Source organism: Pristiophorus japonicus, chromosome 2, assembly GCF_044704955.1.
Source record: "Pristiophorus japonicus isolate sPriJap1 chromosome 2, sPriJap1.hap1, whole genome shotgun sequence".
NCBI lineage: Eukaryota > Metazoa > Chordata > Chondrichthyes > Pristiophoridae > Pristiophorus > Pristiophorus japonicus.
This window is the reverse complement of record NC_091978.1, coordinates 230,075,876-230,101,929: the sequence shown is the minus strand read 5'-3', so window position 1 is coordinate 230,101,929 and position 26,054 is coordinate 230,075,876. Positions and strand designations below refer to the sequence as shown.

The window sequence follows — 26,054 nt, the reverse complement described above, 5'->3', positions numbered from 1 at the left end:
GCTGGAGTGGAACTAAACTACAGAACCAATGGGAACCTGTTCAACCTTCGCCGTCTCCAGGCCAGGTCCAAGACCACCCTAACCTCTGCCGTTGAGCTACAGTACGTACAGAGGCTGAACTCCAGGACATAGTTGACGTATTTACTGAGACGTACGAAAGCATGGGCCTTACACTAAACAACAGTAAGACAAAGGTCCCCCACCAGCCTGTCCTCACTACACAGCACTGCCCCCCCAGTCATCAAGATCCATGGCACGGCCCTGGACAACGTGGACCACTTCTCTTATCTCGGGAGCCTCCTATCAAAAAGAGCAGGCATTGATGACGAGATCCAACACCGCCTCCAGTGCACCGGTGCAGCCTTCGGTCGCCTGAGGAAAAGAGTGTTTGAAGTCTAGGTCCCCAAAACTGTCACCAAGCTCATGGTCTACAGGGTTGTAGTAATACCCGCCCTCCTGTGTGGCTCAGAAACTTGGACCATGTACAGTAGACACCTCAAGTCGCTGGAGAAATACCACCAACGATATCTCCGCAAGATCCTGGGAGGACAGATGCTCCAACGTTCGTGTGCTCGACCAGGCCAACATCCCCATCATCAAAGCACTGACCACACTTGATCAGCTCCGCTGGGCAGGCCACATAGTTTGCATGCCAGACACAAGACTCCCAAAGCAAGCGCTCTACTCGGAACTCCTTCGCGGCAAACGAGACAAAGGTGGGCAGCGGAAACGTTACAAGGACACCCTCAAAGCCTCCCTGATAAAATGCAACATCCCCACTGACACCTGGGAGACCCTGGCCCAAAGGCTGCCCTAAATGGAGGAAGTGCATCCGGGAGGGCGCTGAGCTCCTCGAGTCTTGTCACCGAGAGCGTGCAGAAATCAAGCGCAGGCTGCGGCAAACCAGTCCCACCTACCCCTTCCCTCAACGACTATCTGTCCCACCTGTGATGGAGACTGTGGTTCTCATATTGGACTGTACAGCCACCTAAGAACTCACGTTAAGAGTGGAAACAAGTCTTCCTCGATTCCGAGGGACTGCCTATGATGATGATGGAGTAGTCAAGTCTAGAGGTAACAAAGACATGGATGACGGTTTTAGCAGCAGATGAGCTGAGGTAGGGTTGGAGGCGGGCAATGTTGGAAATAGGTGGTTTTAGTTATGCTGTGGATATGTGGTCGGAAGCTCATTTCAGGGTCAAATATGACACCTTGGTTACGAACAGTCTGGTTCAGCCTCAGATAGATGCTGGGGGTAGGGCTGGAATCAGTGGCTGAGGAATGCTGTTTGTGCAGGGACCAAAGACAGTGGGGCCGAAATTCAGTAATGCAAGAAAGCTGGCGCAACTATGATTTTTTTTTTATGTTCCTTCCGCAGGGAGCCATGATGCTCGATGATCGATTTTTAGGACTTTGAAATGTTTTCAAAGTCCCAAAGGAAACCGGTCATCGTGGGGGCAGGAGATAGACAGAAGACAGGCTGAGGGGTTGAATATGGGTCGGGACCAGGATGCCGCCGCTGTCAATCAGCAGTGGAGTAGTGGTGACGTCACAGCGTATGTGCGTCACCACGCTCTCTCCCCTCCATTAAAGGGGAGAGAATCTTTCATTTTTTATCGTCGGCCACTGGGCCACCAGGTGAGTTTTTGAAAGCTGTCGGTGCATTTTTAGAGTGAGGGAAAGCGGTGGTGCGCATTCTGATGATGTGCTTGCGGCGGTCATCAGAATCGGACAGAATTGGGACCAGGCCGAAAAATCTCCGATCTAAATTTGGGTCGGGTCGGTCACTTTACGACAAAGCAGCAGCCACGGGATTCCACCGAATGGCCGCAGCAAACAGACAGTAACAGGTCTCTCTCAGACCCCGAATTTCGACCCCAGTGGCTTTGGTCTTCCTAATATTTAATTGGAGAACATGTCTGCTCATCCAGAATGGAATATCGGACAAGCAGTCTGATAATTTAGAGACCGTGGAGGGGTTGAGAGAAGTGGTGGAGAGGTAGAGCTGGGTGTCATCAGTGTACATGTGGAAACTGACTCCGTGTTTTTGGATGATGTCGCCAAGGAGTAGCATATAGATGAGAAACAGGAGGGGGCCAAGGACGGATCCTTGGGGGACACCAGAGGTAACGATGCGGGAGTGGGAAGAGAAGCCATTGCAGGTGATTTTCTGGCTACGATTCGATAAATAACAATGGAACCAGGCGAGTGCAGTCCCACCCAGCATGACGATGGTGGAGTGGCATTGGAGGAGAATGGAGTAGTCAACCGTGTCAGGGCTGTGGAATCTAACTCCATCCCCTTTAATTATACCTCAGAAAGAGACTGTTGCTACTGTGATATCAGTTTGACTGTTACTTGGTAGCCATTCTAACAATCATTTGTCTTATCATCCAATTTCAGCTCAATATGTGTGGTAGCGAAGAACAAAATAAATCATTTAAAATATCTCAATGCACTAAATTAAACAATCAGTGACCGTGTTTACGTGATTTATTGAGTAGCATCATATATTTTGTTGTTTGTTTTTCTTGTTTAATGATCTAATTAACTGATGCAAAGTGTCGTTTAAATGAATTTAATTATCTGCATCTGGCTATCTGTTAAAAAATTCCAAACAACCTAGGATTACGTGACATTGACAGATCTATAAACTAATGACTGAACTAATGGACATACTCGGGCAGACCATCACCATTCAATGTCAAGATTCATATATGTACGAGATGGTTGGAAATTTAGAATAACGACAGCTCTTTTCTTTTAGATGGGCTGGGATTTTTATTTTTTTGTTGCTATTTGTTCAATAGATTTAATCTTGTCAACGCAGAAAGTGAGATGAGTGATTTCATGTAAATGGCTGCACGATGGCTTCGGCTAATCCTAGAACTCAGTTAAATATAAAAACAACACCTAGGGAGTAATTTTCCAAGTATGCCCGGGTGGTGGAGAAGTTCGGCTACTGCTAGCACATATTGGACAATGGCAGGCAGTACGCTCATTGTTTTTTACCGTCTACTGGCAGGGTTCCCTGTCAGCAGCCTGTGCTTGGGTTTACCCAGTTTACCAAAAGCACGCAACCTGTGGAAATAAATCTGTTGATTCTGATTTGTAAAATTAACCTGCTTTTATAAGTGGCAGTATGCTGGATTGCTTTGCAATGACTTCCTTCGTTTGGTTTGCTTTCAGCAATACAGATGTGCACACCGTGGCCTCGTTACTCAAGCTGTATCTGCGGGAGCTGCCAGAGCCCGTCATCCCCTATGCCAAATACGATGAGTTCCTCTCGTGTGCCAAACTCTTCACCAAAGAACAAGAGAGTGTAAGAATTGTACCGTTGTCTGAAATTCAATAAACCTGAGACTGTGTTTACATTACAAAGTAATTTAAACTGCTCTTTGGACATCTAGCTCTCTCTCTCTCCCGCTCTCGGTCTATGCCTACATAACTGTATGTTTATAGTAGTGTTGTCCAATAAATTAATCACTAGCAACATGTGGCTAATTGGGAATTTAGATGTAGATAATTGCATTTTTGATAAATAAAAAATGAGTTATAGACACCGTCATTGGGCATGTGATCTCAATACTCATATTCACATGGTGTATGCATGTGCACTTTAACCTTCCTGTGTTTGTTGGTAAAATGGTAAGACGAAATGTAGAATCTGTGTGTTTTTTTGATTGTTGTGAGCACTTCTTTGGTTACTGATTATTGGTTATCTGCTAAAATAATGTGTAACACAGTCATAAATGCCGGAATTCAGCACTATGGAAACACCAGAATCAAAAAAAATATTTTTTTCTTCTAAAATATTTAATGACATTTCAATTAATTTTAAATATGTGAGGTGTTTTAGTTATGCTGTGTTTCGGTGTTTTAGGAGGGTTTTCTCATTAGTAGTAATTTACTGGAATTTACTGGAATTCTTTGAGGATATAACGAGCATGGCGGATAGAGGTGTACTGATGGATGTGGTGTATTTAGATTTCCAAAAGGCATTCAATAAGGTGCCACACAAAAGGTTACTGCAGAAGATAGAGGTACGCGGAGTCAGAGGAAATGTATTAGCATGGATAGAGAATTGGCTGGCGAACAGAAAGCAGAGAGTCAGGATAAATGGGTCCTTTTCGGGTTGGAAATCGGTGGCTAGTGGTGTGCCACAGGGATCGGTGCTGGGACCACAACTGTTTACAATATACATAGATGACCTGGAAGAGGGGACAGAGTGTAGTGTAACAAAATTTGCAGATGACACAAAGATTAGTGGGAAAGCGGGTTGTGTAGAGGACACAGAGAGGCTGCAAAGAGATTTGGATAGGTTAAGCGAATGGACTAAGGTTTGGCAGATGGAATACAATGTCGGAAAGTGTGAGGTCATCCCCCTTGGGAAAAAAAACAGTAAAAGGGAATATTATTTGAATGGGGAGAAATTACAACATGCTGAGGTGCAGAGGGACCTGGGGGTCCTTGTGCATGAAACTCTTTTAGATGCAAAGGGACCTGGGGGTCCTTGTGCATGAATCCCAAAAAGTTAGTTTGCAGGTGCAGCAGGTAATCAGGAAGGCGAATGGAATGTTGGCCTTCATTGCGAGAGGGATGGAGTACAAAAGCAAGGAGATCCTGCTGCAACTGTATAGGGTATTGGTAAGGCCGCACCTGGAGTACTGCGTGCAATTTTGGTCACCTTACTTAAGGAAGGATATACTGGCTTTGGAGGGGGTACAGAGACGATTCACTAGGCTGATTCCGGAGATGAGGGGGTTACCTTATGATGATAGATTGAGTAGACTGGGTCTTTACTTGTTGGAGTTCAGAAGGATGAGGGGTGATCTTATAGAAACATTTAAAATCATGAAAGGGATAGACAAGATAGAGGCAGAGAGGTTGATTCCACTGGTAGGGGAGACTAGAACTAGGGGGCACAGCCTCCAATTTAAAACCGAGTTGAGAAGGAATTTCTTCTCCCAGAGGGTTGTGAATCTGTGGAATTCTCTGCCCAAGGAAGCAGTTGAGGCTAGCTCATTGAATGTATTCAAGTCACAGATAGATAGATTTTTTAACCAATAAGGGAATTAAGGGTTACGGGGAGAGGACAGGTAAGTGGAGCTGAGTCCATGGCCAGATCAGCCATGATCTTATTGAATGGCGGAGCAGGCTCGAGGGGCTAGGTGGCCTACTCTTGTTCCTAATTCTTATGTTCTTATTGTAAGGAGAAGGGAGCTGTCATTGTGGTCAGCTTGACCAATCGGAATAACCCCTCCAGGCGAGCAGCAGAAAGCAAATCGAGTCAATAACAAGCAGCTCCAACAGGCCACGTCATGGCAAAGGGGAAGCAGCAACCAATTGCATTGCGGATAGAGAGTAGGGGCGGGTCTGACACGTCTCACTCTGTCAGTCAGCATTCTCAGAATTACTCTGAGAAAGTCAAAGTATCGCTCGCAACTGTGGGACAGAAATCTGGAAGCTGCATTAAGGTGTGCTGCGTCTTATAAATACTTGGCAGAATTCCAAACTTTGGTGAAAGAGAAAGATTGCAAAGTTTTGTACTGAATGGTAGTAGATTTGTGCTCGATAAATATACACATGCAAAGTACATTGTGTCTCTAAGACATTTTCCACGAAAATTAGCGCATTTGGCTAAAACAGTGTTGCCATAGTCATACCTGTGGCTAGTCAGTGATTTCTATTGGACAACACTGATCGACAGAAAATGCTGCAAATGCTATAAATGTTGAATATAAACAGAAAATGCTGTAAATCAGTCAGCATCTGAAAGGTGAAAATGTAGACATTTCTAGTATGACACAACCTCAGCACAAAGGGTTCAGATCAATAGTCACTTGAAATGTTAACCTTACTTTCTCTCTCAAGCGTTGATTGTCTGACTGGATTTCCATAACTTTCTGTTTATTAAATCTTGTTACATTATTTTTCACATGTATTGATCTACATATAAATCTGTGGATATATGTATATCTAAAAATAAATCTATAGCCATATTGATCCATGCAGTTACATGTAGTTACCATCTATCTCACTATTTACACCACCAAGATCTTCTCAGCAGTGTTATTGCGACGTGGTGCTGCCCCAGACGGCGCCTGGGTTTATGACTGGATCTTAAAAGTAAGCTAGAAATGCTATCAGGTGTGCATTACGGAAAGGGGTCACCGCCTGTGCTAAGGGGTTGCCCAGAACGGCGATGACGTCATCGCCGGTTGCACGGCAACTCGGGGCGCTACTGGCAGGGCGCGGCACTACTGTGTCAGCGCCCCCACTAACTCCCATGCAATTTTGCAGGAGCCGGTTGTGCCTCATCCCCCGAGCGAAAACTATTTCACGCCCCATTAGTGCCCCCCAGAGGCGCAAAATAGGATAATTTTGGCCGCTAAGTTTCATTTCCCTCTGAATATATCTAAATGCCCCCAGCCTTTCAGTCTTCAGACACTGGTCATTGTCTGCCACCATTGTAAGAACATAAGAAACTACAGAACAAGAAAACACTACTTTCTATATCAAGACCGTTCCTTCCACAAACTAAGAAAGACTTGGAATTACATAGTGCCTTTCACGACTACTGGATGTCTGAAAGCGCTTTACAGCCAATGAGGTACTTTTGGAGTGTAGTCACTGTTGTAATGTGGGAAACACGGCAGCCAATTTGTGCACAGCAAGCTCCCACAAACAACAATGTGATAATGCCAAATAATCTATTTTTTGTTATGTTGATTGAGGGATAAATATTGGCCCAGGACACTGGGGATAATTCTCCTGCTCTTCTTCAAAATAGTGCAATGGGATCTTTACATCCACCTGAGAGAGTAGACGGGACCTCGATTTAATGTCTCATCCAAAAGGTGACTACTATATACAAACTACCACAAAAGTAAAAATCGGAAATAAATAAAAAATACTGGAAATACTCAGCAGGTCAGGCAGCATCTGTGGAGAGAGAAACAGAGTTAATGTTTCAGGTCGATGACCTTTCGTCAGAACTGAAAAAAGTTAGAGATAAACAGGTTTAAAGTACAGAGGTAGGGAATTGGGGCGGGTGGGGCGGTGGTGGAGGGAGTGGGGGCGAGGAAAGAACAAAAGGGAAGGTCTGCGATAGGGTGGAAGGCAGGAAAGATTAAATGACAAAAGGGATGATGGTGCAAGGCAAAGGAGATGGTAATAGGACAGGTAAAGAAACAAAAGATGGATCTAAAAGTCGTGTAAATGGGAATAGCAGAATCATCAACAGCTGCCGTCCGAAAAATGGGGCAGAGGTTATGATCAGAAATTGTTGAGTGCGGAAGGCTGTAAAGTGCCTACTCGAAAGATGAGATACTGTTCCTCTAGCTTATGTTAAGCTTCATTGCAACAGTGTCGGAGGCTGAAGACAGAATCGAAGTGGAGCAGAGAATTAAAGTGACAGGCGACCGAAAGCTCAGGATCACGCTTGCGGACTGAGCGGAGATGTTCTGCAAAGAAGTCACCCAAACTGCGTTTGATCTCCCCAATGTAGAGGAGACCACATCGTGAGCAGCGAATACAGTATACTAAATTGAAAGTCGTGAAAGTAAATGGCTGTTTCACCTGGAAGGAATATCTGGGGCCCTGGATGTTGGGAAAGGTGGAGATAAAAGGGCTGGTGTTACATCTCCTGCACTTGCACAGGAAGGTGCCGTGGGGAGGGGAGGGGGTGTTGGGGGTGATAGAGGAGTGGACCAGGGTGTTGCAGATGGAACGGTCCCTTCAGAATGCTGAAAGGAGAGGGGAGGGGAAGATGTGTTTGGTGATGGGATTATACGATCAGGCCATGTTAGATTAGGTGTAATTGGGGTTTTAACAGTATAGTGACTACTAAACAAATGTTATGTCCCTGGAAAAACTCATTTTAATTTTATGGAGTGTCAAATTTGTCCATTATGATAAAAATTACAATTTTTTATAAATTGAAAAAAAATTATATTTTTTAAAGGTTTGTTTATATTTATTTCATGTTTCCCTTATCCCCATGTGAGAGCTGCAATCTTTGTTTAGCTCTCTAACACTTTTTTAAAACTCAGGATAAAAGCAGGTTGTCATTTCCTGATTCCCTGTCTGTGAAAATTCTGCAATGTGATTGGTTGCTTAGGCAGCTTGTTGATGCACAGCAGAGCACGCTGGGTATTCCCCGTTACATTACACTGAAATCACTTGCGCATCGAAAAAGGCAAACTTCACGCTACATAGATTATGAGATTTTTGTGGGAAGCTTTCTTTGAGGCAAACACCTTTGCTTTACTGCTGACCACAAATTCCATAGTCTTTTACTATGCTCGGAATGTACAAAAACAAGTCATGCTACAAATCAAACAGAAGGCACATGATGTCAACGACATGTGTCTAAATGGAATTCATGAAAAGAACTGAAGTGCAGGTTCTATTGCTGCCATGTTTGTAAAATTGATTTCTAATAAGTGACTTATCCAAGTTCTGAAAGCACAAGTTTGAAACTGGATACCAAATCCAACAAGCTATAGCTTCAGAGAGCACTTTGAGTGGTTTTCTCACAGTTTTTCTTCATTTCTTTCAGGGTATGAAGGACCTAATTAAACAAGTGAAGACCCTCCCTCCAGTCAATTTCAACTTGCTGAAGTACATTTGCAGGTAAACTCTTGGGGAATTATGTAGAAGGATTGCAGTACTGCTCAGTGCCCATTCTTTCTGACAGTGCCAAATTGTACACCCAAGTCTATCTATCTATCTCTATCTCTCGCTCTCTCTCTCTTTTTCTCTCTCTTTCTCTTTTTCTCTCTCTTTCTCCCTGTCCCGCCGGCCCCCCCCCCCACCCAGCTGAAAAAATAACTGGTGCAAAATGATTGGAGAAACTGTGGTTTTTCAACTTAGGCCAAAAAGAGCAGCCTGCTCCAAAAAAACGGATCGAGCCCATGGTTTGGTGGTCTGATGGTGCAGCAATGCCATGGCAGAATCAATATGACAGCTGCAATCCACATAGTATCAAAGGCTGGTGGAAACAAAGGTCCTCCACCAGCCTGTCCTCGCCGCACAGCACTGCCCCTAATCATCAAAATCCACAGCGCAGCCCTGGACAACATGGACCACTTCTCATACCTCGGAAGCCTCTTATCAACAAGAGCAGACATTGACGATGAGATTCAACACCGCCTCCAATGTGCCAGTGCAATCTTCGGCCGCCTGAGGAAAAGAGTGTTTGAAGACCAGGCCCTCAAGTCTGCCACCAAGCTCATGGTCTACAGGGCTGTAGTAATACACACCCTCCTGTATAGCTCAGAGACATGGACCATGTACAGTAGACAACTCAAGTCGCCGGTGATGTCTCTGCAAGATCCTACAAATCCCCTGGGAGGACAGACGCACCAACATTAGCGTCCTCGATCAGGCCAACATCCACAGCATTGAAGCACTGACCACACTTGATCAGCTCTGCTGGGCAAGCCACATAGTTCGCATGCCAGATACGAGACTCCCAAAGCAAGCGCTCTACTCGGAACTCCTTCACGGCAAACGAGCCAAAGGTGGGCAGAGGAAATGTTACAAGGACACCCTCAAAGCCTCCCTGATAAAGTGTAACACCCCCACTGACACCTGGGAGTCCCTGGCCAAAGACCACCCTAAGTGGAAGAAGTGCATCCGGGAGGGCGCTGAGCACCTCGAGTCTCATCTTCGAGAGCATGCAGAAATCAAGCGCAGGCAGCAGAAGGAGGGTGCGGCAAACCAGTCCCACCCACCCCTTCCCACCTGTGACAGAGACTGTGGTTCTCATATTGGACTGACATCCACCTAAGAACTAATTTTAAGAGTTGAAGCAAGTCTTCCTCGATTCCGAGGGACCGCCTATGATGATGATGACACAGTATCCTAGAAACGGGCATATCAAATGGCAAAACTTTAACACTCAAATCCAGGCCTATTTGAGCTTGCAAATTCATGTGGTTAAATAAATTTAAATGTCTAGTAACCTGCATAACTCTGCCAACCCAAGTGACAGGGCCACACAGACTGAGTGCTAAGGTTTCCCTGAAATTCAGAGCAGTACAGCACATGCAAGATGAATACGTACCTGAGCATAAACAATGGTGCTCTATGGTTTGACGTGAAGTGGAGCGTCACTACTAAAAGTAGCTACAGCTTTGCCAGTGCAGGAGAATTTTTTAATATTCTCAGGATCTGGTCAGTGCCCTAATTCCCTTGAAGGAGGTGATGGTGGATGCTCTCTTTCAACTGCTACTTCATAGTAATAATTTTTATAACTGAGTGGCTTATTAGGCCACTTCAGAGGATTAAGAGCTAACCACAGTGGTGCAGACCTGGAGTCATCTGTCTGTCAGACCAGATAGGAGTAGCAAGTTCCCATCCCTGAAAGACATTAGTGAACCAGTTGGGTTTTTATTACAGTCTGGCAGCTTTCGTGATCATTTTTTCTTGGTGCCAGCTTACAAATTACTAGATTTATTGAATTCAGTCCCATAATTTGTCATAACGGGATTTGTCTTCATGACTGTGGTTTGCTAGTCCCATACCATAAACACTACACATCGTACCTACTAAGTGACATTATTCAATGACATTACTCCGATGCACGAGACTACAATTTCAGCATTACAAATTCACAGGAAATCATTTATTATTGATGCTGTTCAATAAAATAGCAAAGAGTTAATTTTCCACAGAAGTTCTCATACTTTGGTGGAAAATCCACAGAAATTCCAGGGAAATGGTGTCAATGCCGTTTACACCATTTCTCTGGGGTTTCAGCTGAAGTTACAGTGGACGAGCAGGAGAACCTTAGCAGAAATTCAACCCCAAAGGAATATTTAGTAATGAAAGGTTGGAACCCTTGCTAACTGGCAATATCTTTTCAGCTTAGGTTGAAGGCAATGCTTAGTCCTGAGGCTGAAACTGATCCCATGCATTTGACAATGTTGGTGGCACACTTCATGTAAATAGAGACTACAACGCAGTGCTGCACCATTATCACATATAGCACTTTTCACATGCCAGAGAAACTTTGTGTTATCCTACAGTGCATGTGAAAGGCAGCAGGAAGTAGTCAACACTGATTCAGTACTCTTTCTAAATCCTGATTGATTAATTATTCTTTCACAGGTTCTTGGATGAGGTCCAGTCTTACTCAGATGTAAACAAAATGAGCGTTCAGAATCTGGGAACAGTATTTGGTCCAAACATACTGCGTCCAAAGGTTGAAGATCCTGTTACTATTATGGAAGGTAATTTTTGAAATCTGCATTTTGGATTTGTTTTGCTAATTTTTTTTATTGCTTACTTTATCTGCATGCAGTATTTTCAAGCCTGTCCTTATTTTTCACCTTTGGGTGGTTGCCAACATAATGTGGCCAAAAACAATACCGACCATGGCTATCCAGCTGGGTCTACCATTATATGTTGTTCTGGAGAAAGATTTGAGGAAGCTTGAGAGGCATTGACATTTATACTTAGATGGTCATGCTATATCTTCCCTTACACAAAGAGTTGTGTGTACACACCAAGGCACATCTACCTTGACAGGCCAGAGGAGATCTACCTTAGTAGGCTATGAGGCAGGGAGTGACAGAACTATGCAGTCTGCTGGACTCAGACCTTCAGACCATTTCCAGCACAGGGATGCCTCTGCCAATAGCTGTCAAAGTCTCCAGTGCTTGGAACATTTATACTATTGCTTCCTTTCAAACAATAGCAGAGGATAGCTGCAAAATATCACAGCAAGTAGTACACTGATGCATCAAACAAGTGACAAATGCCTTGTTTGCAAGGGCAATCTCCTTCATTTATTTCTTCATGGAAACCAGCCAACATATAGTGACACCACAATTCCCGGCCAGAATGGAGATGATTGGGTAATTCCCCTGTCAATCATGCCTGGAGTCTACACTACTGTCAGTGACTGAGATTAATTTTACACATATAATTTGTATGTAACTATCCTCCACTCACTGCATTTTGCTGGTGAAATAACTCTGCTTTTTTTATCGGGAGTCTTTTGCTGTTGTTTCGGTCATGAGTTCTGTTTGCTGCAGTGCGCTGTTTAAGTGAACTCTGTGTGCTGTTTGCTGTTTGCTGTAAAATAGACTTTGTTTGCTGTAAAATAGACTGTTTGCCATGAGTCCTGGTGTAAGTCTTGTCCCACCTCCAACTCATTCACTGAAACAGTGGTGTCAATAGACACAGTGAGCAAAATTAGATAATTGCACATTTACCCATGTGACAGGTTATGGCTACACTTTCCACCTCCAATCCCACCCATTCATAAACAGAAGGGTGCCACTCCATTAATGTGCAGCTGGTCTGTGACCATTTGTACAGAATCATGTACATTAATATGTCCTACTCTGGTGATTATCATGTATCCTTAGGTTGATGAAAATCAATGGTGCCACCATTATTTGAAGGGCCAGGAAGACTACATGGATTGGTGCTTGGGAGCACAGGTTAACCTCCTCAGCTGTGACTCATGATCCTTTTGAGATAGCCCAATAAGGACCTGAAGAGACTTTGAAATGAGGCACATGCTACACACCAGGATCATGGTGGGCCAGACTATTGGGGTATTGAAGCAAAGGTTTCAATGACTTCATAGATCATGGGAGGTGGGAGTGCTGCAATAGAATCCAGTGAAGATCTCCAAGATCATGGACATCCATTGCCTCTTTCTCCTGCACCACCCAAAGCGGCTTTGCATGGTGCGGGAGAAAGAAAAGGCCCAGCTGGCAACAGTAGCAGAGGAGCTGAAAAAAGTTGTGAATCCGCACTAGCTTGCATTATGTATTGTATGTAATAATGCGTTGGAACACAATAATGGGAACTTTCATCTTGTCACTGCACCATTTATGCCTGAAAGTGGGGCGGTAGCAGGACCGATTGTGGGGCACAGAACCACCAACTTGGCGTTGGTTGTCTGCCTGTTACAACTTTTGGATGGGCCTTGATTGAGACATCCAGAGCTATCACTGGAAACAGGCGGAGCCGAATGAATTGTCAAGATCCCAACATCAATTTCAACTCTGCTACCGCGAGTTCCTCATATCGCCCACAATCCTGGCCAGTACAAGTCGGGAGGGAGTCATTTTCAGTTAGATTTAAAGGGATCCTCAGCTGATGTCAAATAAAGTGCTGGAAGATTTTGGGAAACATTTTACTTGTGTTATATTGTGGGTTTTTTGGGGGGTACTTAGACAAATTCAAAGTGCTTATAGTGGCTGTAGAACATTCTGAACTCCTTCCTGGCTAGAGGAGGAGAAGGAGCAACAGCAGCAAGATGAAGGAGCAAACCAAATTGCAGTATCAGGAAGGGAAAATAGATAGAGGTATGTTTGCAGCAATTCTTACCTTCCCAACAGAGGACAACAAACCTGCGCATAATGAGGCTGCATTTCTCTGGCGAAGCGATCACAGACCTGTGTCGTCTCCTCTGAATTAATTTGCAACCAAATGCCACCGCTAGCACAGCGATGCCCGTCGCAAGTAAGGTCACTGCAGCCCTCAACTTCTTAGCTTTCGGCTCCTTCCAGGCTGCCACAGGGCATATCACTTACATCAATTCATTTGCAGTTCAAGGTAACTAATGCCGTGTTTGCTAGTGCAAGCACTTTCATTACTTTCCCCATGAACATCCAGAAGCAGCAGGATAGGGATCTGGGATCTGCTCAGATTGCAGGCTTCCCTCAGTTCAGGGTGTCATTGCCTGCACCTATGTCACCCTGCAGGCTCCTTCATAGCCTTCATGAATTGCGAGGGCTTCCTCGCCATTAATATGCAACTGAGGTGTGATCACCAGCAGTGTGTCATGCAGGCCTGTGCCTACTTTCCTGGAAAATACCACGTACTTTTAAAAGGGGGCAATCTTAGATCTCCCCACTCTATTCCCCTATAGAGCAAGTGAGAGGCTGGTTGATGAGGGCTGATCTCTGCACATTTGGCTCATGACTCCTCTCATAAACTCACACTAAACAGCCGAACTCTACTACTATCAGATGTATGGCTAATCTCGAGTCTTCATCAAGGAGACCATTGGTGGTCGAAATTCAGATGCACCAGAAAGCTGGCGCACCTGTGAGTTTTTAACTATTACTTTCAAAGTCCTACAAGAAATGGATCATAATGGAATGGGCCTTAGAATCAAAGCCAGGCTGACTGGCTGAAAATGGGTCGTTTGGCTGTCCGCCACTGTCAATCAATGTGGTGATGTCACAGCGTCTGTGTGTCAAAGGGGAGAGATTCAAGCATTTTTTAGCTTTGGCCACTGGGCCACCAAAGAGGGTTTCAGCCGGGCCAGTAGCCTGGCAACTAAGGGGAGTGCCAGGCTGCCCATTGGTGGCCCGGCCGAACCTGGGGGCAGTATTTTGATGGCCAATAAGTAAATCGGCTGGCAAAATCTTTTGCATTGCAGCAGTGGGCCCTCCCCTTTAAGGGCGGCAGTGCTGCCGGGCCTCACTCAGTCTTCAGTGGGTGCACCAGCAGAACCACACGCTGGGGGCACCACGCGCAGGGGGAGCGACGGAAATGGCTGGTAAGTATTTTTTCATTCATTTTATATTGGCGGTGCAACTACTTGGATGGAATAGGGTCCAGGCCGAAAAATACCCGACCTGAATTTAGGTCGGGTCGTCCTGTTAACCCCAAAGCGGCGGCCATTCAATTTTTAGGAATGGCCACCGCAAACGACATTAACGGGTCACTTGCAGACCTTTGAATTTCAGCACCTTGGCGTCCTCAACCAACTTGCAGTACAACCCACAAAGTGTCTCCTGTATGATGGGAGTTTCCTGTATGCTACATAACTTTGCTCTGCAACAGGGACAACCATTGGATAAGAACCTTCAGCATGATGAGCAAAAGGACACTAATGTTGTACATGACAAGGAAGCAGGAGGCCTACAACACCAGCCTGCAGCCAGAGCTCTTCGATAACAACTCTTTGACGTGCACTTCATCTGAACAATACCTGCTCCCCTGCATTAGCAGTCTGGTCTAATATTCCTGCCAGTGCTTATAACCTTAAACAATCTGCATCTGCTCAAAGACCAACACTGATATTCATGCAACTAACATTACTGCATCGCCAGCTGCTACAGAAATACTGCCTACCCACAAAGATTTCAGAAACTGGTATAATTTTCATGCATTATACAAATGCCTACATCTTAATTATCCTCCTGGTGCCTGTTCTGAGGGCTGTTGCACCTACTCCAGCGCTCTACAAGTTGCTTCTCCAGTGACCGCTGCATGGGAGGTTGATGGCTTCCATGCCTCAGTCAAGGGCTCTTGAGATGCTTGTTGTTGTGTATCTGTAAAGCAAGCACTCTCATGTTCTGCCACCAGGGAGCGCATCCCCTGAAGTCCCAAGGGATCCCAGCATCCCTTGGGAGCATTGTATATAAGCCAGCCCCTAAGGCCTGTTCCTGACTTTGGAGTGTCTTAATAAAGACTGAGGTCACTGTTACTTTAACCTCCCTGTGTGCAGCCTCATCTGTGTTAAGAACACAACAACAGGCGACGAGTATATGAATCCAACGCAAAGATGCAGCAAACTGTGGGCATCCTGGAGAAGTTCTCGAAGGGTGAGGACTGGGAAGCCTATGTCAAATGGCTAGACCAGTACTTTGTAGCCAATGAGCTGGACGGAGAAGGAAGTGCTGCAAAAAGGAGAGCGGTCCTCCTCACGGTCTGCGGGGCACGGACCTACAGCCTCATGAAGAATCTTCTGGCTTTGGTGAAACCCACAGATAAGTCATATGAGGAGCTGTGTACACTGATTCGGGAGCATCTTAACCCGAGGGAGAGCGTTCTGATGGCGAAGTATCGGTTCTACACGTGCCAGCAATCTGAAGGTCAGGAAGTGACGAGCTACATCGCCGAGCTAAGGCGACTTTCAGGACAATGTGAGTTTGATGGCTACCTGGAGCAGATGCTCAGAGACTTTTTTGTACTGGGCATTGGCCACAAGACCATCCTACGAAAACCTTTGACTGTCGAGACACCGACCCTCAGCAAATCCATTGCGATAGCACAGGCGTTTATGTCCACCATTGATAACACCAAACAAATCTCTCAGCACACAAGTGCTAGCAATGTTCATAAATTAACTGGAACTGTGTTTGCGAGCAGAAATGTACAGGGCAGAAACCACGAGTCTGCAACTGCCAGCAGGCCTCAGGTGACCCAGATGACTCAGAGTCCGCAACAAAGGATGAATGCAGGCAATTCACACCTTGTGGAGGCTCCCATTCAGCCTATTCATGCCGCTTCAAAGGGTATGTTTTCAAGAGCTGTGGAACAATGGGGCACCTCCAACGAGCTTGCACACGAGCTGCAAGCTCTGCAAAACCTGCTGACCACCAAGTGGCAGAAGAAGATCGGTCCATGGTGGATCAGAGCAATTTCGAGCCTCGGAGAGAGGAGGCAGATACTGAAGTACACGGGGTGCACACATTTTCGACGAAATGTCCACCAATAATGCTAAATGTAAAATTGAATGGCTTACCCGTAGCCATGGAACTGGACACTGGCACTAGCCAATCCATCATGAGTAAAAAGATATTTGAGAGACTGTGGTGCAACAAGGCACTCAGACCAGCCCTGAGCCCTATCCACACGAAACTGAGAACGTGCACCAAGGAGCTCAGCACTGTCCTGGGCAGCGTCATGGTCAAGGTCACCTACCAGGGCACGGTGCACGAACTGTCACTCTGGATTGTCCCGGGCGATGGCCGCACACTGCTTGGAAGGAGCTGGCTGGGCAAAATCCGCTGGAACTGGGATGACATCCGAGCGCTATCATATAACGATGAGGCCTCATGTACCCAGGTTCTTAACAAATTGCCTTCCCTTTTTGAGCCAGGCATTGGAAACTTTTCGGGGGCGAAGGTGCGAATCCACTTGGTCCCAGAGGCACGATCCATTTGCCACAAGTTGCGAGCGGTACCTCACATGATGAGGGAGAGAGTAGAAATCGAGCTGGACAGGCTGCAACGTGAGGGCATCATCTCCCAGTGGAATTCAGCGAGTGGGCCAGCCCGATTGTTCCAGTACTCAAAAGTGATGGCACGGTCAGGATTTGTGGCAATTATAAAGTAACTATTAATCGTTTCTTGCTGCAGGACCAATACCCGCTACCTAAGGCAGACGACCTATTTACGACGCTGGCAAGAGGCAAGATGTTCACCAAGCTCGACCTGACTTCGGCCTACATGACGCAGAAGCTGGAGGAGTCTTCGAAGGGCCTCACCTGCATCAACACGCACAAGGTACTGTCCATCTACAACAGATGCCCGTTTGGAATTTGGTCGGCTGCAGCGATCTTCCAGAGAAACATGAAGAGCCTACTCAAGTTGGTACAAAGCACGTTGGTTTTTCAGGATGACATATTGGTCACGGGTCAGGACACCGTCGAGCACCTACAAAACCTGGAGGAGGTCCTCCAGCGAATGGATCGCGTAGGGCTGTGGCTGAAGAGGTCGAAATGCATCTTCATGGCAACAGAAGTGGAGTTTTTGGGGAGAAAGATCGCGGCGGGCGGCATTTGGCCCACAGACGCCAAGACAGAGGCTATCAGGAATGCGCACAGGCCACAAAACGTCACGGAGCTGCGGTCGTTCCTGGGACCCCTCAACTATTTTGGTAACTTCCTACCAGGGTTATGCACCCTCTTACAGCCCCTACATGTGTTATTGCGTAAAGGTGAGAACTGGGTATGGGGAAAAAAACCAAGTAATTGCTTTTGAGAAAGCCAGAAACATTTTATGCTCCAACAAGCTGCTTGTATTGTATAACCCATGTAAAAGACTTGTGCTAGTATGTGATATGTCATCGTACGGAGTCGGGTGTGTATTACAACAAGCTAATGTTGTGGGGAAGTTGCAACCTGTCGCCTATGCCTCCAGGAGCTTGTCTAAGGCCGAGAGGGCCTACAGCATGATTGAGAAAGAGGCATTAGCGTTTGTGTTCGGGGTAAAGAAAATGCATCAGTACCTGTTTGGCCTCAAATTTGAGCTGGAAACCGATCACAAGCCCCTCATATCCCTGTTCACTGAAAACAAGGGGATAAATACCATTGCCTCAGCCTACATACAAAGGTGGGCACTCGCGTTATCAGCGTATAACTATACCATCCGCCACAGGCCAGGCACCGAGAATTGTGCGGATGCTCTCAGTCGGCTACCATTGCCCACCACGAGGGTGGAAATGGCGCAGCCCGCAGACTTGTTGATGGCCATGGAAGCGTTGGAAAATGATAAATCACCTTTCACGGCCCGCCAGATTAGGACTTGGACCAGCCATGATCCTCTGCTATCCCTAGTAAAAACCTATGTACTGCATGGGAGCTGGGCCAGCATCCCCGTTGAAATGCAAGAGCTAATCAAACCGTTCCAGTGGCGACAGGACGAGCTGTCCATTCAGGCAGACTGTCTGTTGTGGGGTAACCGCGTAGTGCTACCCAAAAAGGGCAGGGAGATGTTCATCTCGGATCTCCACAGCACACACCCGGGAATAGTAATGATGAAAGTGATAGCCAGATCCCACGTGTGGTGGCCCGGTATCGACTCTGACTTAGAGTCCTATGTACGGCAATGCAGCGTGTGTGCTCAGTTGAGCAACACGCCCAGAGAGGCACCACTAAGTTTGTGGTCCTGGCCCTCCAGACCATGGTCGAGGATCCATGTCGACTATGCGGGCCCGTTTCTCGGTAAAATGTTCCTGGTGGTGGTGGATGCTTTTTCAAAATGGATTGAATGTGAAATATTGTCGGGAAGCACTGCCACCGCCACCATTGAAAGCCTGAGGGCCATGTTTGCCACCGACAGCCTGCCTGACACACTGGTCAGTGACAATGGGCCATGTTTCACCAGTGCCGAATTTAAAGAATTCATGACCCGCAATGGGATCAAACATGTCACCTCGGCCCCGTTTAAACCAGCCTCCAATGGGCAGGCAGAGCGGGCAGTACAAACAATCAAACAGAGCCTCAAACGAGTCACAGAAGGCTCACTCCAAACCCGCCCGTCCCGAGTACTGCTCAGCTACCGCACGAGACCCCACTCACTCACAGGGGTGCCGCCGGCTGAGCTACTCATGAAAAGGACACTTAAAACCTTACTCTCGCTGGTTCACCCCAACATGCATGATCAGGTAGAGAGCAAGTGGCAGCAACAAAATGTAAACGATAGTCGCGCCACTGTGTCACGGGAAATTGATTTGAATGACCCTGTGTATGTACTAAACTGTGGACATGGTCCCAAGTGTATCGCAGGCACGGTGATAGCTAAAGAAGGGAGTAGGGTGTTTGTAGTCAAACTAGATAATGGACAAATTTGCATAAAGCACCTGGATCAAACGAGGCTGCGGTTCACAGACTGCCCTGAACAGCCCACAGCAGACATCACCTTTTTCGAGCACAGAACACACACCCAAAGGATCAACGACACCACCCTGGACCAGGAAATTGAACCCATCACGTCCAACAGCCCAGCAAGGCCAGGCTCACCCAACAGCCCTGCAGGGCCAACAACACGCCAGCCCAGCGAGGGCACAGCCAACACACCAGAACAGACGTTTGTACCAAGGCGGTCCACCAGGGAAAGAAAGGCTCCCGACCGCCTCACCTTGTAAATAGTTTTCACTTTGACTTTGGCGGGGAGTGATGTGTATCTGTAAAGCATGCACTCTCATGTTCTGCCACCAGGGAGTGCATCCCCTGAAGTCCCAAGGGATCCCAGCATCCCATGGGAGCACTGTATATAAGCCGGCCCCTAAGGCCTGTTCCTCACTCTGGAGTGTCTTAATAAAGACTGAGGTCATTGTTAATTTAACCTCCCTGTGTACAGGCTCATCTGTGTTAGGAACACAAAACCTGTGTTTGCTGACCTCTCGGAACTTGGGCCTGAAAAGGCCGATCTGTAGACTGCAGTAACGCGGTGGCTGCTGGGACAGTCTGGCCAGCTGGCTTTCTAACACCAGGAGAGGCATTGATTGCAGGGGTCATGAGGGCCCTGATATGTTGACATCCTGAGAGAAGGCAACATATTCCATTCCTATTGTATGACTACCCCTGCTATTGGGCTTATTGGTACTGTTGAAGGTTTTTCAGGATGCCCCAGGAAGCTTAGTATAGGGTGTGTGATGAGAAGTAGAAGCAGCAGGGAAGTAGTTGTGGGGGCAGTAGTAGGTTTTGAGGGCATGAATGCAAACAGAAGTAAATGCAGAACAATGTCATGTTCTTATTGGAGGAGACGCATGGGAAGCAAGGTAGAGAAGGATTGATGCTGCTTGGTTAATGTAGAGTCACGTGGGGCTATGCAGAGAATAAGAGAGATGTGAATAAGTTACATACCTTGGAGTCCTGGTGATGTCATTAAATGTTGTCTTGCTCTGCAGCCACATCCTGGAATCAGTATTTCTGGTATTTATATGCTCTGCCACCCTCTCTCCATTGCTGTTGAGGAATTTGACTGGGCGCCTTTGCCCAACAGATATGAGAAGGACCTCCTGCCTCTTGTTGACTTGCTCTATGAGCACCTCCACTGCAGCATCAGAGAATCGGGGAGATCTGGATAAAGACATGCAGCCTGCTGCTCCAGAAAATTGTTGCCTGCTATCCACCATCGAGAAATGCCCCTCCCCTTTAAGGAAGTACAGGCTGCTTTTAAATAATGGCCACCCTGCCGAATTCACCACCCTCCAAATTGGCGTGCTGCCTTTAAGGAGTGTAGGGAATGCAGGCAGATCGCCAATTGCATTTAAATTAGGCCTGGCTATGAAAATGTTAGAGGGCCCCTGCTGACTGTTGAGCAGGCAGAGCAGATTCCCGCCCACCACTCGGCCGATTTATACTACACACAAAAATCGCCCTGTGTATGTAGACACCGAAAATATGGAACCCAGGACCTAATTCCGTAAACCCTCAGAATGTTTAAATTATACTATAGAAGTCATTGTCACAATGTACGTATTGTATGTATATTCAGATAGATTATGCATTTCGTATTTGCTCAATGTTGACGCTTTCTACCAACATTTAATTGGAGATAAATATATTGGTTGCTTTCGTTAGTAAAATCTCAACCAATTCAAGAGTGTTCAGTAGTGTAGCACATGACAATATTTCCAGTAAGAAGGGTAAATATTCATCTTTTTGGTATAGACCTCTGCTAAGGGCAGATTATAGAAATGATACAGCTTCAGATTGTGAGGAATAAGGTCTGTTTACGGGAACTTCTGATAAATTGTTGAATTGGAAAATGGTTTGATAAAGCCCCCTAAAACTAGAACAGCAAGTCAGCCTGGTGTCCTCTCAGGCAACTATAAAATTATAGAATGGTTACGGCACAGAAGGAGGCCATTCGGCCCATCGAGCCCGTGACGGATCTTTGCAAGAGCACTCTACCTCGTCCCACTCCCCCACCCTTTCCCCGTAACTCTGCAAAATGTTTTCCTTCAGGTACTTATCCAATTCCCTTTTGAAAGCCATGATTGAATCTGCCTCCATCATCCTTTCAGGCAGTGCATTCCAGATCATAACCACTCGCTGCATAAAAAAGTTTCTCCTCATGTCACATTTGGTTCTTCTGTCAGTTTCCTCATGGCGTGTAGGGTTAAAATCGTCTCCGTGGAGTCACAATTTGCTGCAATTTGATATTTGCAAGTTATCTTACTATTGTGGGAAAGTCACAATGACACATCCATTTAATACTGAAATCTAGCTCATTGAAATGTAAAAGAAAGAAAATAAAACCTCAGATGGAACTGATTTACAAATATGTTATATAATAGATGGGGCCCTCTGCAGCATTCTTGGGTAAATTACTCCCCTGACAGATAAGATTCATAAAATAAATCTCTTGGAATATAAAGTTTACATACTGACAATGGTACTGTAAGGTAAGCCAGTATGTTAGAAAACCACTTTTGACTATTAAAATTAAATTAACTTTAATTTAAAGAGAATTTTGTGGCATCTAAGTTGCCTGGGGAGCTACAAGAAATCATATATTTTTGAATATTTTGTTACTGCCATCTGGATCTGAGTTTGAAGGGAACTCAGAAAACTACTTTTACATCAAGCTGCAGCCAGCATGCTGGAGATGGAAATCCTGGACTGTCAATACGGGGAATTTAATCAGACGTACTTTTGCCCAATGTGACTTTATTTAAACTATCAAAGAATTGCATCCCCTTATCTCATACACTTCACAATAAACAAATCAAAGGAACAAAAGGTTATGTTGAGAAAAAAAGCTGCTTCTTTAAATGAATGAGGAAATTTAAAGGGTTAATCTTCTGAGTCCGGGCTCTCAGTGGGGTGCGTGCTGTGCAGCGATTCTCTGGACAGCTAAAGGAATGGTTGACAAATCATGCAGAGTCATTGCTGAATTTCTGATTTCTCGAAGGCATTAGTCAGAAAATGCCCCTCAGAGTTAAGCAATTTAACCAAAAAAATGAAAACCGTAGTTACAGGGCCATCGAGCCTCTGCCGTGGTTGACTCTTCAACCGGACCAATCTGCTCTAACCTCACTTCCTGTCCTTTCCAAATATCTTTAGCTATTGCTGGAAATCTCAGCGGGTCAGGCCACATCTGTGGAGAAAAAAACAGAGTTAACGTTTCAGGTCGTTGACCCTTCATAATCGACCTGAAATGTTAGCTCTGTTTTTCTCTCCACAGATGCTGCCTGACCCGCTGAGATTTCCAGCATTTTCTGTTTTTATTTCAGGTTCCAGCATCCGCAGTATTTCGCTTTAGTATCTGTTATGTATGTATGTAAACCTCACCAAAATGTAAGACTTGCCACTAGGGGGCACATCTGTGGGAGACCTAAAGGTCACCTGTGCACCCTGGAGCAAGCAGGCATAAAAGGTGATTCACCATGCTGCTTCTCCACTCTGGAGTCTGAATAAAGAGACCAAGGTCACAACAGTTTGAGCTTGCAATACAGTCCTGTGGATTTATTCTGAACATAACAAATTGGCGACAAGTAACGGATCACGAACTTTCACGCAGTAATGGCTGCCATTGGTATCCTTTAGAGATTTGTTGAGGGTGATGATTGGGAAGCTTTCATTGAGCGCCTCGACCAGTACTTTGTGGCCAACGAATTGGACAAGGCTGAAACAGCGATCAAGCGCAAGACGATTCTCCTCACAGTATGTGGGTCTTCAATATATGGCCTCTTCAAAAATTTGCTGGCACCAGTCAAACCAATGGACAATTCTTACACAGAGCTGTGTACGCTGGGTAGGGAACACCTCAAGCCAAAGGAGAGCATCCTGATGGCCAGGTATCGCTTTTGCATGCATTGTCGCTCCGAGGACCAGAACGTGGCGAGTTTTGTCTCCAACCTAAGATGCAGTGCGAATTTTCAGGATCCTTGGGGAAATGTTGCGGGACTTTTTTGTGCTTGGAATGGGCCACGAGGTCATCCTTCGCAAACTGCTGTCTGCCGAATCCCTAGATCTGAGCAAGGCCATCACGATAGCCTAAGCCTTCATATCCACGAGCGATAACACAAAACAGATATCTTCACAGAATCGAAGCTCACCGGCAAGTACTGTGCATAAAATAATGTTTTCAACAGGCAGAACGGCACAGGGCAGGGGCCCACACAACTGCAGAGGCCAGACCTAGGCCTAGAGAGACTCAAGAGTCTGCCGTGGGGCATGAATGCGCATCCATTAGCACCATGTTGGTGCTGCGGGGGCAGCCATAGAGCTCATCAATGTCGATTCAAGCCCTATGTGTGCAAGGGCTGTGGAACAATGGGGCACCTCCAGCGACTGTGCAAACGATCTCCGACTCACCACGTGGCAGAGTCAGGAGAGGATGACCGATCCAGCTGAGATCACGAGGAACGAATAGGAGAAGCAACTGAACCTGAGGATGAAGAGGAAGTATATGGGATACACACCTTCACCACCAAAAGCCCTCCGATAATGTTAAAAGTTGAACTTAACGGCATTCCAGTCTCCATGGAACTAGACATGGGGGCGAGTCAATCAGTTATGAGCCAGAAGGTATTTGAGAGGCTGTGGGGCGACGAAGCACAGCGACCCAAGCTGATCCCGATTCAGGCAAAGCTGTGTAACTACACCAAGGAACTGATACCAGTTATTGGTAGTGCGGACATAAGAGTATCCCATGAGGGAGCGGTGCACGATTTACCACTGTGGATTGTTTCAGGTGATGGGCCAATGCTGCTTGGTAGGAGGTGGATGGGGAAGATTAGATGGAACTGAGAAGACCTCTGCATACCTTCTCTGGTGACCGATGTCTCTCCTTCTCAAAGGTTGAGCAAACCCTTACCTTCAGCTGAACCAGGCATCGAAGTGCAGATCCATTTGCAGATCCCCGAGGCACAGGCCGCTCGCTCATCACGACCACGAGGAGGTGAAGATCAACTGAGCAGCAGTACAGGCGCGGTACCCACCACCCGAAGCCGACGACCTCTTCGCGACGATGGAAATGGCTGCAGGTCGACCATGCAGAGTGGGACTCCGGCCGAGACGATCCGAATGCGTCTTCCCGACGGCAGAGGCAAAATCCCTGGGGAGGAAGATCGTGGCAGTCGGCATCACGAACGGAAGAGCAACCAGACCACGGGACGAGAGGACATCCAGACCATGGGACGAATGTGCGTCCAGACCATGGGACAAAGGTGTGTCCAGACCACGGGACGAGACAGCGTCCAGACTACGGGAGGTCGCCGCAATGGAACGGAAGAATGTGTCGCCCAGCAAGGAAGATGACTGGGTTTGGGGCAAAGGTAAATGGGCGACCGCTGAGAAGGCCAGGAACCCACCATGTTCCAATGAGTTGTTTGCACCATGTAACCCATATGAGCGGTCTTTCGCAGCCAATGATGTACCATTATATGGGGTCAGGGGTACCTTACAACAAGCCAAAGTAGCGGGCGAACACCAATCAGTCGCATATGTATCTAACAAAGTATTCGTAGCAAGTGATTGTTATCGCACGGGGTCAGGAGTGTTGTGCAGCAAGCAAAAGTAGCGGGTGAGCCCCAAACGATTGAACATGTATCCAATTAGTAAACCAAGGCAGCAGCCTGTATTCACAGGACTAAAGAGACGTACCAAAGAGTATCCCAATACGTGCTCCAGTCAGACAAGCTGCCCATCCCCCAAGTTTGGCAGAGCAGAGGCACCATTATCGATGCATCGTTTCGAGAATGTCTAACACTGTGCACTGTAACATGATCCACCACGAGCCAGGCACTGAGAATGGTACTAATGCCCTCAGTTGGCTACTGTTGCCTACTGGGGTGGAAACGGCACAGCCTGCAGACCCACTCGCAGTCATGGAAGTGCTAGAAAGTGAGGTGTCAGCCGTAACAGCCCCCAGTTTAGGACCTGGATCAGCCAGGATCCCACATTACCGCCTGTCAAAGGTGAACTGCTAGACGGGATGTGAACTGCTAGACCTATCCGTCGCAAAGCCGAAAGGCCCATCCCAACGTTGCAAAGTAAGGCAGGGCGGCTATACACAGTTGGTGGTCCGGGACCCCCATACTACGGCCCAAAGTCCACGGGGACCACTAGGCCTCCCGCCACTACCGAAAGTCTCAAGGCCATGGTAGCCATCCTGTGCTTGCTAGACCTCAGGGTCAGTGACAATAGTCCGGGGCAGGCAGCCCAAATCACTAAGCCCAGCACCACGAGTGTCACGGTAGACTCCCTACAGACCCGACTATTCCGGGTGCTACGCAGTCACCAGACAGAATCACTCAGAACCGAGCCTTCCGTATGCCATCAGCAGAGAATGCACCATAATTGCATGGCCCCTCCACGCGACATCAGAATAAATGATGTAGACCATGTTCAGGGCCCCAGTTGGGCCGCTAGCACCGCATTAACCAAGGGGGGAGTGAAGTGTATGTAATGGAGTGTTTGATTGTGAAACCATGTACTGGGCTAACGTGTAAAGCATTTGGACCAGACCAAACTGCGAACTACAGATAACCAGGAACCACTGTGAAAGGACCTGGCCCCCAGCGACCCACTAATACAATTGACCTCGCCG

The 26,054-nt window shown here is 46.6% G+C and overlaps 1 protein-coding gene across 2 annotated transcripts in view; it reads left to right on the top strand.

The window, feature by feature from the left end:
* The window catches only part of arhgap24 (Rho GTPase activating protein 24), a 649,536-nt gene that overhangs the window by 608,657 nt on the left and 14,825 nt on the right, over nt 1–26,054 (top strand). For both annotated transcript variants that reach the window (XM_070863890.1, XM_070863891.1), the window contains 3 exons: nt 3,190–3,322; nt 8,564–8,637; nt 11,119–11,240. In XM_070863890.1, coding sequence (XP_070719991.1) covers nt 3,190–3,322; nt 8,564–8,637; nt 11,119–11,240 — 329 coding nt within the window. The remainder of the gene's footprint in view (nt 1–3,189; nt 3,323–8,563; nt 8,638–11,118; nt 11,241–26,054) is intronic.